The sequence below is a fragment of the Emys orbicularis genome, chromosome 1 (assembly GCF_028017835.1).
Source record: "Emys orbicularis isolate rEmyOrb1 chromosome 1, rEmyOrb1.hap1, whole genome shotgun sequence".
Taxonomy (NCBI): Eukaryota; Metazoa; Chordata; order Testudines; family Emydidae; genus Emys; species Emys orbicularis.
Window position 1 is genome coordinate 77452787 of NC_088683.1, and position 15510 is coordinate 77468296.

General features: G+C 38.6%; 1 protein-coding gene across 3 annotated transcripts in view; it reads right to left on the reverse strand.

Annotated features, from left to right (window-relative positions):
• Positions 1 to 15510, reverse strand: part of PPFIA2 (PTPRF interacting protein alpha 2) — a 627181-nt gene that overhangs the window by 26151 nt on the left and 585520 nt on the right. For all 3 annotated transcript variants that reach the window (XM_065422644.1, XM_065422656.1, XM_065422651.1), the window contains one exon: positions 3427 to 3508. In XM_065422644.1, the coding sequence (XP_065278716.1) occupies positions 3427 to 3508 (82 nt within the window). The remainder of the gene's footprint in view (positions 1 to 3426; positions 3509 to 15510) is intronic.

Below are 15510 nucleotides of genomic sequence, written 5' to 3' on the forward strand. Positions count from 1 at the left end.
TCAAAGTGTAGACATATGCAAAGTGTTTTCAGAGCCACTCAAAATCCCTGCCTGCAAAAGTCCTACTATTCTTTTCCTGACCTCTTATGAGCAGAGACTGACCATAAGACTGAACCGTGCTCAACTGTTTTGCATTCTTCTAAGCATGCAAAAACACACTGCCTGTTGTGTCACCTTATTGTGATTGCAAGAACACCCAGGTCTTCTTATCCACAGGAAAGAATTCCATATTAAAAAAATATATATGTGAACCCTCCAAAACACGGTCCTCCCAAAAAACCAAAAACCCTCCCCCAAAATCCAGGGAGCTCCTAGTCACAGTATGAAATACATTCAATTATAATGAAATGTGCAGAAGGAGGACCAAAAGACATAACTCGACAACATTTTCAGACGTGACCAGTAATTTTGGGTGCCCAACTTGAGAAATTTGTACTTTTCAAATATAAGGTGTAAAAAAGCATGTTTCAAATGAATGCATTAGCTACTGGTGGTGTACAAACGTTCTTTTCTGTTCTGTTTCCTATACCACACCCATCAGCATGGAACTGAGTACCTGCTGAGCACCCATAATACCGTACCACTTAAGGATTACATTTTCAAGCTTGTTCACTAATTTTGGGTATCCAGTTCAGGATACTAGGTCTGGATTTTCATAGATTAATAGATTCCAAGGCCAGAAATGTCCACTGTGAACTAGTCTGATCTCTTGCCTAACACAGGCCATAGAACTTCCCTAAAATAATTCCTGTTTGACCTAGAACAATTCCTGTTTGAACTAGAAACATTTTCATAGATGCTAAGCATCTGCAGCTCTATCTGAAGTAAATGGGAGCTTCACATGCGCCACACCTCTGAAAAATCATGTTCTGTGTGTCTCAAGTTGAACATTCAAAATTAACATATAATTTTGAAAATGTAAGTCTAAATCCTCTCCAGTGTCTTTGGATATTAGAAGCTGTTTTACCAAGAGAGAAAATGTAGGCATGGAAAAATTTTTAAACATGGCATCGGTTAATCCATATGCACCTGGACAGCCATCAGGGACAGGTAGAAGTGTCTGATTTAACAATCTCCTACATTGAAATGAAATACTCAACATTAGACCTAAACCATCAGGTTGGAAATGTGTACCATGAAGAGAGCTGTCTGATAAATTTCATATGATGGGGGGAGGGGGCGGGGAACCCCAGGATCTACAAAGAGCTAAAAATGCTCAGTATAGAGAAAACTTATTTTTCCACAGGTGCAGACTTGGGTACAACACCTTATCCTTTTGGAATTTCCTCCAACTCCCCAAGGCTGATGGAGTGCCCTTTTGCATCCTTTTGGGCAGTGTTGTGCCTGGTACCAAGCTGTAGTGCACTAAAACTGCCCGATGCTTCAAGGGATGATCCGGCAGGCAGCTATCTGTAAGGATTACTTGGCATGTTTCATTAGAATAGGGGCTATGAAAAGGCAAAATGGCAAGATTCCTCCTCTCCGTCCAGTATTTGCTTCAGATGTAGACCTAATATGATATTCTGTCAAGCATTACAACATTCACTAATGCAGGACTTCTCAAAATGACTGAAAATATCACCGAATTGTTCTCAAATTTTATGAAAATTCCCATTTTTACCATATTAAAAATCAACAAGTAAAAACTGGAAATTTTGCATGAAAATAGACAGACATAGACTTTACTCTTGGATGTCACTGAGTTTCATACTGTCCTTTTCCATAGTAGGAGTGAAATTTTCTGATGGCTTGTCACTGGTACCACTGTAACTTGCTCATCATCATAGTCTGTCAGGGGACCAGTTACTTAGCGCTAAACCTTGTTGAGGATAAATAAAAATTCTCAGCTATATGGAGGCCTAAAACCACACTTCAAGAATACTAACCCTTCTGGCTGCAGTTCAGTGATTTTAAAAAAACATATCACTCATTGTTTTTGAAAATGAAGACATTCTGAAGAGCCAGACTGGGACAGGTGCACAAAGGGTCGGGGGGAGGGCAAATAGCCCACACCTCAGATGGCCTACATAATGGGCCGCTACCATCACAGTTCCAGTGCCCCGGGGAGTTTAGTCAGATCCTCCATATGCCCCATGAGGAGTAGAGTGCTACAAAGAGGATGGGGAGAGTCTGGGAGGAAATGGATCCCTGTCTCTCCACCATACACTGGTCTACAAAAGAGCACTGTAGGGAGCAGGCTGTGCTGAAATATTGTATATCAAGAAGCTTAGGGAGAGATTGGGTCTCTTTTTGATGCACAGTCCCCTCTTTGAAGTGCCCCACACCACACATACAGGACTGAGTTTTAAAGCACTATCTAAACCCAGTTAAATTGCCATGTAAAGTTTAATAGGGACATGTACGCAGATTGATTCCAGGGCCCAGATATAGAATTGTCAACACAACTGATCTTAGCTAAAGGACTATGAAAAAATTATGCATAGCTTCATAATGCATCTTCTCTCATATTTTCTATACATGTATTCTTTAAATAAATTAGATTTTTCTCCTTTTCAGACTCTCTCCAAGCCAAACACTCCACTTAGTTTGCACTTAAACAGCTCCTTAGAACAGAAGACAGCAATTTGGAAAGGAGAGTTGCCTAAGTTTGAGTTCTTTACTTCTGTAGAACTTGATTCAAAGTTAAAGGGTAAAAAGGAGTGTGCAGGTCTTAATCAGCTCTATAGCAGACACTTATCTACATCAGAAACAACCACTTAGTGTGACACAGATAGTGTCTCGGAAAAGTGTATACCCATTGTTCCAAGCAAGGAGGATGCAGATCAAGATTGAGACACTTTATCAATCAGCATTAGTTTAGGAAGCTCACAGCTCTTAAGATTTATCCAAGCTATACATACATATATTACACACCAAATAACTATGTTTAAAGAATACTAAGATGACAATCAAGCAATGAAAATTTAGCAAATGCCAGTATTAAGTTTGCCTTAATTTGCCCGCCTTGTACTTATGTGTTATGAAAAGGCTTTAAATTATATGACTACATACTATTTGTGAGGGTAAGATCCTCTACACATATTTGCCACTTGGGGAAATAAGAGAGACAGACACACTCTGACAGTGGGTTTCCTAGACATTTACTGACAGAGGAATATTGAGACTCAGGAACCCAGTGTTCAATTGTAGTTTTTCTAGGGTAGCATTCTTCAGAAGTAATCAACCTTTTTTTTTGCCCCCATTCCATCCAACCTGCCTCTATCTCCCTCTCGGCAGTTTCTGTCTCAGCCCCTCACCCTCTATCCACCTGCAGCTGGCAGTGATACTACAGCTAATAGAAAGTAAGAAAAGGAAACATTCAAACTTTCTTTCCAAATACTGTCTCTCAGAGTTTGTGAGGGTAACATAAATACAGAAGTTCTGTGAATAAGTTCCATGTTTCCAAGTTCTCCTCTTAACACTTACCTCCAGCCATGCAACCACTGTAGGCCCGTCCCATTGTGCAAAAGGCAATCCCTTTCTCCGAGCTTCTTCCAGAAGTTCATGCCTAAAAGTGTATCATAAAGTGTTAAGTGGGTGGCAGTACCTGGGACAGCAGAGATACACTTATACTTCCCAGGCTAAATGCAACAATAATGCAGCACAATAACTCTCCTCATTTACACCAATAACCTTGTTAAAGTATTTAAGCCTAAGTAAAAGCAGTTCCTTGCCTTTTTTGAACATATTCTTTTCTCTATCCCAAACTTTTTTCTCTTTCTGTTCTAGGACTCGTTTTTTCTTGGACTAGGACTCCTTTGATAATGCCTAACATGTAAAGGAAATACTTTTGTATTTTAAGTTTCAACATTTCTGGATTGCATATAGAAATATACCATAGAGAAGACATCTATTATACAATTTTGTTACACGTTTTGACACAATTCATTGGATAAGCATTGTGATAATTTATCAACGATATGTGAATCATTATAACGGTGGCCAGCTACAGATCCAAATTCTGCATCTGCCATCTCCCCTGGACTTCAAAGACTGTGGAACCCGTCACTCCACAGTAAGAATTTGGCTTTTGCAGCTTTTAAAACAAAGAGTATAACATCACATTTAATATAACGGTATTGAATATCATACAGATTATATACATTTTAAATCTATTAAAATATCAGGAAAATGCTAGCTTTACATTTCACCCATATTAAATAATTTGATCACGCACACGAAAAAAATCCTTTTGCACAGGGGAAAGGATCAATAGGATATTGCAGGGGGCACAGAATTCATCACGTAGCCCCTCTAAAACCTGTTTTTTATAACCAAAGTATTTCTGTCTGCCTCCCACTGAGAGGAGCACAGAAGGCAGGTTCTCAGCAGTAATGGAAACGAATTAGATAAGGACTATGCTAATGTAACATTAAAATTTGCTGACAACACCTCATAAGAAAGGAAATTTAAAGTGATAATATTGATTTTGCTTCCTTGTCCTTTATTGTTGCAGTCTACGTGGTTCAGAGATCCCCCAACAACGCTTCTTTGCCTTAGCAGCTCTTCACATAGGGATCTTGAAAAACTGTGGCACAATGAAGCAGAGATAAAGGTGAGAGAATGACCCTGTTTTTTTAAGAAATAAACTTGGGGTTCCCAAATCATGAAGGGTCAGATTCTGTTACTTGTGCTCCTACTGAGTATCCTCTTATTCTGTAAATTACTCCATTGTAATCAATGGAGTAACACTTTCAGATAGATGCTATTCAGTGAGTGAGCGTTTCAGAATTTGGCTCTAGTAGAAGGGGAGAAAGACTGATTAAGACCTGCATACCTCTTTGTCTTGATAGTCTCATTTTTGATTTGAATCAAGTCGTCCAGCAGTGATAAACACAAAGTACTTATGTCACCGTCCTTTCCAAATTTATGTCTTCAGTTCTATGGAACTGTTTAATTTCTTAAATGACAACTTTCAGGTACAATGCAAGTTTTTTAGATACCCAAAGGTCAGAGTTTATAGGTGAAATCAGCCGCTTAAATACCTAAATTCCCTAAATTATTTTGCATCCAGAAGAAGAGTCCATTTTTGAAAATCTGGCCTTACAACTGTTTCAGGTTTCTGTATTTCTCCGATAGCTATAGATAACACCATTATCTGTTAGTCTTTAAGGTGCCACCAGACTCCTTGTTGTTTTTGTAGATAACACCATTGACATCTGATAACACTTTTCAACCAAAATCAACCTCTCAGCACACACACTGTCCTCTGCTACAGGGAGTTTTGCAGTTGCTTGTAGGAAACTGGTTATATAACTGCCACTTGCTATCCATGTCCTTTTCCTGAATCCCAGCTAGGCCAAGGAGACCTGGGGAGCTGGGCCAAGGAGCCCAAAACTACCAGTAAAAAAATCAGTTAACTGCTTGGTGCGTAAGGATGGCGTTTACTCTCTGTGGGTGAAAATAACAGGAGTACTTGTGGCACCTTAGAGACTAACAAATTTATTAGAGCATAAGCTTTCGTGGGCTACAACCCACTTCTTCGGATGCATATAGAGTGAACCATATATTGAGGAGATATATGGGTTTCCTGCTCCAATTTCCCAGAGAGGGTGGAGTGGCCCTCTCTACCACACTGTTGTTTCACAGGTTCTACCCCATAACTGGAGTATGAGATCACTCAACCACCCCTCTCCCCATCATCAGTGTGAGCTTCCTCAGTGCTCAGCGGTATGTGAGTTGGGGGGAACTTCGGTCTAGGAGGCAAATTTGGGCTTGTTAAACCCATGGCTGAACTCTGGAATTGAAGTGCCAGGAAAAGAGACATAATCTTTAGGCCCAAGAGCCCCTTTACAATGTCTTTCCCCTGAACAACTCACTTCCTCCAGCCTGGAATATCAGAGAAAGTATTGAGCATGTTCAGTATATCTCTGGTGTGATTCCCATGAACTCAGTTGCCACACGGTAATCAGACCAGAGTCAGGTTTGGGCTCTCAGTTTAGCATTATGCTGCCGCTTCTGAGGGAGATGTTCTCCCCTGGAGTAGCGAAGAGCCTCTATAGTTGCATGGTCAGTCAGACTTGTGGCGGTACTTATGGGAGAGCAGCTCTGGATATTGCTTTTGGCTGAACAGAACAGTCCCAAACCTGAATTTCTTATACTCCTGGCTACGGCTATCAGTGACATTACACATAATCCTGAGGTTCTTGGAAGGCACAGCAGGGGAGGGAGGAAAATGATTATAAATAATTTTAGTTGTAATTTTAAAATCTATTATTCAGTCAAATATTGTATTAGGGTGAAATTTACCCTTGGGCAGAGTGCCAGCACAAGACCAAAGCCTCACTTAATGATTTGGGATCTTGAAGAAATCTTTATTTATTTATTTTTTTAGAAGGATTGAAATTTATATTTAAAAGCTCAGATAATAATTTCCTTTTCCTTTATAGTTTTGCCTAAAACTCATGAAATGCAAATTTTATTTAAGTTGATTTTCACCCCCTTTTTAAAAAAAAAACTGTGGTTTAAATATGTATGATTTTATATTATATAATATGAAATTATAAACTATGTCACTTAGGCTGTCTACAGGGTTTGAACCTTGGATCTTCAGAACTAAAAGCAAAGCCTCTATTACTCCATATAAAAGCAGCAATTTCTTAGGTGATAGCTGTAGTAGACTCTTATCCTCTTATATGAATCAGCCACTAGAGGGGGACAAAGATCCACGCTTTGTTAGAATGGGTTACAAAAATGAGTATGATGCAAGTTAATTAATAAACTATGTATAATTTTGATAAAAAGTAAATATGATTTTTAAATGGAAACATGCTATTTCATAGAACTGGAAGGGACCTTGAAAGGTCATTGAGTCCAGTCCCCTGCCTCCACAGCAAGACCAAGCACTGTCCCTGATAGATTTTTGCCCTAGATCCCTAAATGGCCCCCTCAAGGATTGAACTCACAACCCTGGGTTTAGCAGGCCAATGTGCAAACCACTGAGCTATCCCTCCTCCTGTAATAATAAAGGTAATATAACTAAAATAGCAATTTCCAGTATTTATGAATAATATGAATCTTCTGCAGTGATTGTAGGTCTGCAGCAAATTTTCAAACCAAAATTCCTTGGCTATTTCAAAGTCAAGTTTAAAAAAAATCAAAATCAAGATGTTAGAATCAAGATTGTGTTATATAAGAGGTCACAGTAGCTGATGGCTTTATAATCTCTGAATCTATTAAAGCGGTTTTCACTTGAGAATACATTAGTTTATTTTACAGTATAAACTTCTTGCAAAAAGAATCAGATAATTTTCAAATGAATCTGTAATTTTTCATTACAACGTGGAAATGGCTAAAATTGTGTGCAATTTTCCTACCACCAGGGTAATAACAGCTATAAACCAGTTCACATAAATTTAGATGCCATTTTTGGTGAAAAATGTATACACTACACTTCATCAAAGTAGTTTATGAGGCCATGAAGTTATTCTAAGTAAAACACACAAATTAGTGACTGAGAGGAAGGGGCCCTTGGCTCCAGAGGGTAGCCTACTGCTTGCTCCGCAGATGGACAGAGAGGCCCCCGGTTACAGGAAGCTACAACTGCAGCTGCCTCCTCCCTGCCTAGTTAAGCAACTGATCATTAGGGGAGGAACAGTGAATGTGCTCAGCTGCATTAATAACAGCTTCAGACTGTTTCCCTCTGCTGGGGCTTACAGTTGGTGGGGAGAAATGTAGTGTTCCCCTTCCTAATCTGAAAGGTGGGGAGGAGCTGGCAGATGTCAGAGAAAGCACTATATACCGTTACACTATGTCACTTGTTTGTATCTTTAGGCAGATACAGGACTTTCCTTGCTTTCCTATCTAATTTTTGACAACATGTGCAACCAATATGGTAAAGAGAATTGATATTAATTAGACTTTACTGTAAGAGGTAGTTTGCATATAATATTCTCTAAAAGGGTTTGCAAGCACTGGAATGATTACAAAATGAATCAATATTTTTAGATATTATTATTTAAGAATAAAATCCCCTTTATTTAAGACACTGTGGGAGTAACTGTAATATGAATGTAGGACTGGAAGGGACCTTGATAGGTCATCTAGTCCAGTCCCCTGCACTGAGGAAGGACTAAGTATTAGGGACCATCGCTGACAAGAGTTTGTCTAACCTGCTCTTAAAAACCTCCAATGACAGAGATTCCCACAACCTCCCTAGATAATTTGTTCCTGTGCTTAATGAGCCTTATAGTTAGGTAGTTTTTCCTAGTATCTAACCTAAATCTCCCTGCTACAATTTATGCCCATTACTTTCTGTCTTCAGTGGATAAGGAGAACAATTTATCACACTCCTCTTGATAACATCCTTTTATGTACTTCAAGATTGTTATCATGTTCCCTCTTGGTCTTCTCTTCTTCAGACTAAAGAAACCCAGTTTTTTCAATCTTTCCTTGTAGGTCATGTTTTCTAGGCCTTTCACCCATGTTTGTTGCTCTCCTTTGGACTTTCTCAAATTTGTCCACATCTTTCCCAAAGGACACAGTACGCCAGTTGAGGCTTATCAATGCTGAGTAGAGTGGAATAATTACTTCTCACGTCTTGCTTACAACACCCCTACTAATACATCACAGAAAGACATTTGTTGTTTTGAAACAGTATTACACTGCTGACTCATCTTTATTTTGTGATCCTCTGCAACCCCCAGATCACTTTCTGCAGTACTCCTTCCTAGACAGTCATTTCCCATTTTGTATTTGTGCAGCTGATTATTCCTTCCTAAGTGTAGTTCTTTGCATTTGTCCGTATTGCATTTCATCCTATGTATTTCAGACCATTTTGACATTTTGTCAAGATAATTTTGAATTCTAATCCTGTCCTCCAAAACTCTTCCAACTCTTCCCAGTTGGTATTGTCCACAAATTTTATAAGTGTACTCTCTATGCCATTATCTAAATAATTTATTATTGCGTCATTAAGTATCTTCTACTGTGCTAGATAGGCAGGGCCGGCTCCAGCATTTCTGCCGCCCCAAGCAAGCAAAAAAAAAAGCCGCGATCGGCGGCGGCAGTTCAGCGGCAGGTCCTTCGCTCCTAGAGGGAGTGAGGGTCCTGCCGCCTCTGAATTGCTGCAGGTGCCGCCCCTCTCCCTTGGCCGCCCCAAGCACCTGCTTGTTAAGCTGGTGCCTGAAGCCGGCCCTGTAGATAGGTGTTGCAAGCTAAGGAAAATATATGAAAGTGGACTTTAGTTAGCCTTTGTCCAAAGCTAGGGTGACTCTTCTGTTAATCTAACATTTTAGAAAGAAGACATGATACAACTGGGTATCCTCACTATTGGTGCAATTAGAGAGGGGCACAGTCAGGTGTGTCTGGGCTGGCTGGCACAGAATGGTAGTGACATGGAAGTGCGGGCTACCCCCAGCATTGACTTCTCTTCTCTAATCCAAGGAAACTACTTCACAGGGGCACTATTGTACTGGGCTGTTCTCCCTAACCTGATCCTCCCCAGAGCCCCGTGGGACTGTTTAGCATATGACTATGCTAACACACTCAACATTATTATACTAGGGTTGCCGTTCAGCACTTTGAAACTCCTCTGAAGGGAGCAGTGGCCAGAGTGGACAATATAGCAACTTTGCTGTCAGGGGAGAGATAAAACCCAAGAGATCAGTGCTGACTATGAATGTTCAGGACAACCTGAGATTTAGGGCAGTGGTTTTCAACCTGTGGTCCATGGAGGGGGTCCACAAAAGGCTGGGGGTCAGCAGACTAAGTCTAAGATTTCCAAAGGGGTCCATAACTCCATTTAAAATTTTTTAGGAACCAAAAATGAAAAAAGGTTGAGAACCACTGATTTAGGGGTTTATAATTCATGGAGTTTCTTGGCCACTAAATGTTTTTTTCCTGCATAGGTGATTTTCAAACCCTGTATCACCCACTGCCAACTGTTCATTGTGTAACAGTAAATGAATGTTATTTAAAAATGAATGACTAAGGAGAGTCCACTCATTGACCTCTCTGTAGGCAAATATTAAAATCTGGATTAAAAACGAAATCTCTAGCTTGATCTTGTTTATAACTGTCACAAAAGTGAGGCTCACCTAATGAGGTGAACAATAAATAGCTGCTCAAGATGACTGACACCTAAATTCAAGTGCAGGAACTATAATACAAAATCTAAACACTTCCATGATGAAACTTGAATTTCAACACACAACTCCGTACTTCTGTAAAACAGTAGTACGATTAGATAGTTCCAGTTGATTTCACATGTAGAGTTCTCAGTAATACCAATTATAATGGCTCTTAATTAAAATTCAATAGCAAATGTGAGGCAAGTTCATAATGAGGCATGTTAAAACAAGACGTAACAACATTTTAATAGTACGGTACTAGTAGTTCTCACTTAGAAACGCTGGCTTGTAGACAGAGAAGCTAATTCCCATGAAATGTCATGCATAAAAGTTTTCTAATAAAGATATTGGCTGCAAGTCAAAATGTTTCGTTGAAGACAAAATGCAACAGATTTCCTTTATTATTATTATTATTTCCTTTATTATTATTTAACACTGAGTAATGTAAATGGAATTGTTAATTATTGTATTCTTTTAAGTAGAAATATTGTCCAAATTACAACAAGCCTTTATACATATTAGATTTCTGTAAATTAAGATAGATAGAAGATGCCATTCAATGAGAGCAACTTGAGGACTTCAAACCAAGGTGTAAACACAATTGATTCTCCATGGAAAAATAATATTCAAATAAATGAAACAGACAAATGTCCAGGAACTAGTGTCTTGGATTCAAAGCCCTTTGGAATCAGGCAAGAATCTTTCCATTGAACTCGTAGGGCTTTGGCAGAAGGAATTTTTCATTTCTCTGTATTGGTATTTTTTAGCCACTATAGATTTAAAAGGAACTAGAAGCAAACTTGCCATTGCCATATACTTTTGACTTAATCTCTTTTAAAAGGGTCTATATGTATTTTAAATACAATCCTTAATTAAAAATTAAGTTACTTCTTCAAACTCTTGCCCTTCGGCTGACCCTGACTTTAAATAATGCAGTCATCTTTTCTATGTATATGCATATATATATGTATTACTTTGTATAATAGGTGGACTGGGAATGGTGGGCAAGGTTAATTCTTCATGTCTTTGCAAAACTTTTTCCAGTTAACTTTAAAAGAGTTTTCAGGGGAGAATGATTGAAATATTGAAACAGGTAAATGTAAGTAATGATTCAAGCAATAAATAAAAAGTGTTTAAATACAAAGGGCAAGGGAAGTTTTATTATTCATTGAATATGAGCATAGGTAACATAGTTATGAACAGCATTTTTAAACATTGCTGTAATTGCTGTATATTAGTGCATGTTCTGCAAGCAGAAGAGCTTTATTGCTTTTCTGAAAGCATACATTATGCGAACAGAGGCATATTCTGGAATGCTGAATAGCCATAAAAAATACAGATCATAACTTTAAATTAAAGCAGCAGAGAATTACTATTAAAAATATAATCAAAACAATAATGAACCAAATAGACTTGCCAAATAGATGACCTTGCAATCTAGTATAAAGTTTACTAGACATTATTAGAGACCCTTGGAGCTTACAGGTTAATTAAATTTTATTAAATCAGGTTTTGTACCAGCATTTCATAGTAATACATTTTAAATTAAAATAGTAACTCCTGTCCTCTACAAGTTTATTTCTGGTCTTCCAATCTTAAAAAAAGCCATAGTTCAGACATATTTAAGAGTCTGTGTACTCTGCATAGAATTTTCTTTTATAAGCTCCATAAATAGTTTGTTTCAGGAAAAACAAAAAACATGTTCAATTGATCTAAGAGGAGGAGATGAGGATTTTAAAACTGAAATCAGGAGAGCCAATTAAAACAAATTTCCATACTTTTAAAACAAATGAATTGGTGAAAAAGAAAAATAAGCATGAAATTATATAAGCATAAAATGAAAATATTGTTGTTCTATATACAGAGTATGTAGACCCAATGAGCCAATCTATTTTGAAAATGGACTGGCATTATCCCCAGGGTAGACTCATAAGAGTAAGGGCTTCAGGATCAAGTCCTGAATTTAATAAAATGAGAAATATTGTGCGTTCAATTATTATAAAGTTTTAGAATACCCTGAACATTTGGTTTGGGGTTAGTTCTCTGCATAGGTCTGGTTATATAATTGAAAAGGGAAAAGAAAAAAAGAAAAGAAAACATGGTGCTGAAAATGAACATGTTCAGCAGCCAATGTGATTTAACTTACCCAGATATGCTTTTCATGAGATGAAGAGAGATGGATGGAAAAGAAAAGCACACAAACATTAATGAATATATGTCAATCCATTAAAAAAAATCATGATAGATAAAATAATAGCACAATCACAAATATGGCAAATCTCACTAGGAAACAGACCTTCCACTAATTTATTTAAAAAGATACATGCCCCTGTAACAAATAAATTTGTTAGTCTCTAAGGTGCCACAAGTACTCCTGTTCTTTATGCCTCTGTGTGGATTTTTAAACCGAGATAATAGCAGTTATAATTAAATTGGCATCTGTTACTTATTAGAAACCTCTTAGCACAACAGACCTACAATAAATGTTAGAGCCAGAAGGTCTGACAACACAACACATGTTGGATACTATTCACAAACAAATGCAAGTTGTCCCAGCTTTCATCATTCATAACCTTTTGTGCAATGGAATGTTATGTATATTTTGATTAGTGTTTTTTCACACAAACGCATTTAGATACAAACAATGTGGATGTAGCCACTAAGCAAATTACCACAGAAGAATCTCCAGCCACACACACAGAAAATACACAGCAAAGGGTGAACCAGGATTTGCTTTCTTGCCTATTACATCAAAAAAACAAAACAAAAAAACCCCAACCCAAAATAAAATGGTCTAAGTTGTGTTTTCTGAAACATTACAGGAAATGTCAGCATCAGTTAGGGCTGGATTCTGCTGTCCTTACTCATGCTGAGTAGTATGTAACTCTGTGACTAGTCTGATTGGTGTGAGACGAGTTGTCATAATGATTTAAGCAGCTTTGCATTCTATGTAAGGTGTTATTCCATGTAAGGATAGCAGCATCTGGCCCCTTACTGAGGTTATGGAATTTTACTTCCAGTTCATAATGAGACTATATATAAGAGCATGCTGAGTTATGTATGGTTGTAAAACAGCTATGATTCTCCAAAAAACATGGACAGAGAAATATCACTAAAAGGACTGTGCACCAATCACACCATACATTTGAGCTTATTTTCCTGTTTACACAAGCGTGTAAAGTTACACAGACTCAAAGGCGAGCTAATAAAAATAGTTTCTGGATGAATGACATTGCCCACTAGCCAATAACCCTGCTAAACATGCAGAAAACCCAGGAGCAAACCACGTGCTACCAACATAATTTCTAAAGGTGTCTATTGCAGAGCCAAGATGCCACCATTGGTAATATAATTTCCCCAGCGTACCATCTGTATTTTATGATTGTCATTCATTAAAGAAAGAGAGAACCCATGTCCCATATGTGACGTTACACTCCATAATGTTTTATGGAAATATGTTTATGAGTGTGAATATGATGTAACTGGAATATGCTTTATGCAAAAGGTCTCTTTTAAGGTATCATTACAAAGCTTATGACCTACTGAATATGTTCATCCTATTTGTATGCATGTACCATCCTTGTATCTGAAGCTAGAAATATGAAGTATAACTCTGAGGTCCTATTGTAACTATGCAAAGTGTGGGCCATTAATGGTGGTTTAGAATCTTGATGGCTCCCATTGACTAGGACAATTGGTTGTAAATGGTTTATTTACCTGCAACCCTTCCTGTGTTCCTGTGAGCCAGTCCAGGAAGAATGGAGGCTGGGGTCTCATAGGACATGTGAACATGTCACCTGATACTGGAATCCATCTTAAATCTGGTACTTTTCCATTTAGAAGAAGGGGTGGGGACCCAGAGAGACAAAAGATTCCCGCCTTGTGCCAAAGCTGTAAAAGGGGGTGGAACAGGACAAAGGGCGCTGCCAGTTATGAGAAAACCTCTAGTTTCCACCTAAGATGTCTGCTGAAACTAACAAGAACTGTACCAGGGGAAAGGATTGGGCCCAGACTAGGAAGGAGTTTAGTCTGTGAAAAAAGCTTATTGGAACATCTCTGAGGATGAGATTTTACCTGTAATCAGTTTCTAATGTATTAGGCTTAGACTTGCGTGTTTTTGCTTGGTGACTTACTTTGTTCTGTCTGTTATTAATTGAAACCACTTAAATCCTACTTTTTATTCTTAATAAAATTACTTTTGTTTATTATTGAACCCAGAGTAAGTGATTAATACCTGGGGGAGCAAACAGCTGTGCATATCTCTCTATCAGTGTTATAGAGGGCAAACAATTTATGAGTTTACCCTGTATAAGCTTTGTACAGGGTAAAACGAATTTATTTGGGGTTTGGATCCCATTGGGAGCTGGGTGTCTGGGTGCTGGAGTCAGGTAACCTGCAGAGCTGTTTTCACTTAAAGCCTGCAGCTTTGGGGGCATGGACCAGACCTGGGTCTGTGTTGCAGCAGGCTAGCGTGTCTGGCTCAACAAGGTAGGGTTCTGGAAGTCCCAAGATGGCAGGGAAAACGGGCTCAGAGGTAATCTCAGCACATCAGGTGACAGTCCCAAGGGGGTCCCTGTGACCGAACCCATCACAACAAGCCTGAATAACATCTACACAATCTTACAATACTGTATTTCAAAAAAACCTTACACAGGTCAAAAGAAAGGTGTGCTGTAAAACTGCTTGGAAAATATAACTGAAGAAAAGGCTGGCCTGATAAACCCGTGCTCTGATTGAGCATGGCAGCTGGAGATGAGATCCAGACAAAACACACAGTAGTTGGTAGGGGGGAAGAGGCCAAGAAATAAAGTTTTTGTTTCAAGTGTGTGTGTGTGTGTGTGGTGAAGAGAGAGGATGGGCAAGAGAAGGAGAAAAATGGGAAGAAAGTGGGAGTAAATGACAAAAGGGTGAGGTACGGAGAGTTTTGGGGCAAGAGGACAGACAGATAGGGAGGATGAAGAAAGTGGGTAAAAGAAATAGAGAAATAAATACATATTTGTACAATTCCTAAATTAATGGACCCACCATTAGATTTGGAAGTAGAGTCATGAAGTGTAACATTTGGGAGAAGATTCTCTGCATTGCTCTACTCTGTGGGGACTGACCTTAAAGCTCTAGCTGGAGATAACCCTACTGTGGTGGAGTTCCCAGCATCCAAAAGGCAGCATAGCGCATTCCCTATGATAGGGGAGGCTAGATGAGTGTCAGGCTGCTCTAACCTGCCCCCTGAGCCAGACAGAGAATAAGGGAAGATAAATTGGCTTCCTCATGGCATCCCACTCTACAGAAACTCCGGGTCCTTAAATGTTAGCTCTCTAATTTTCCTAAGAAAACTTTTTATCCCCATTTTAATGAAGGAAGACAAGGACCTTCCTTGATCATATTTCAGCTTGTTGGAAATAATATCTAATACTTCTTTTTTTGGCGGGAGGGGAGTTTC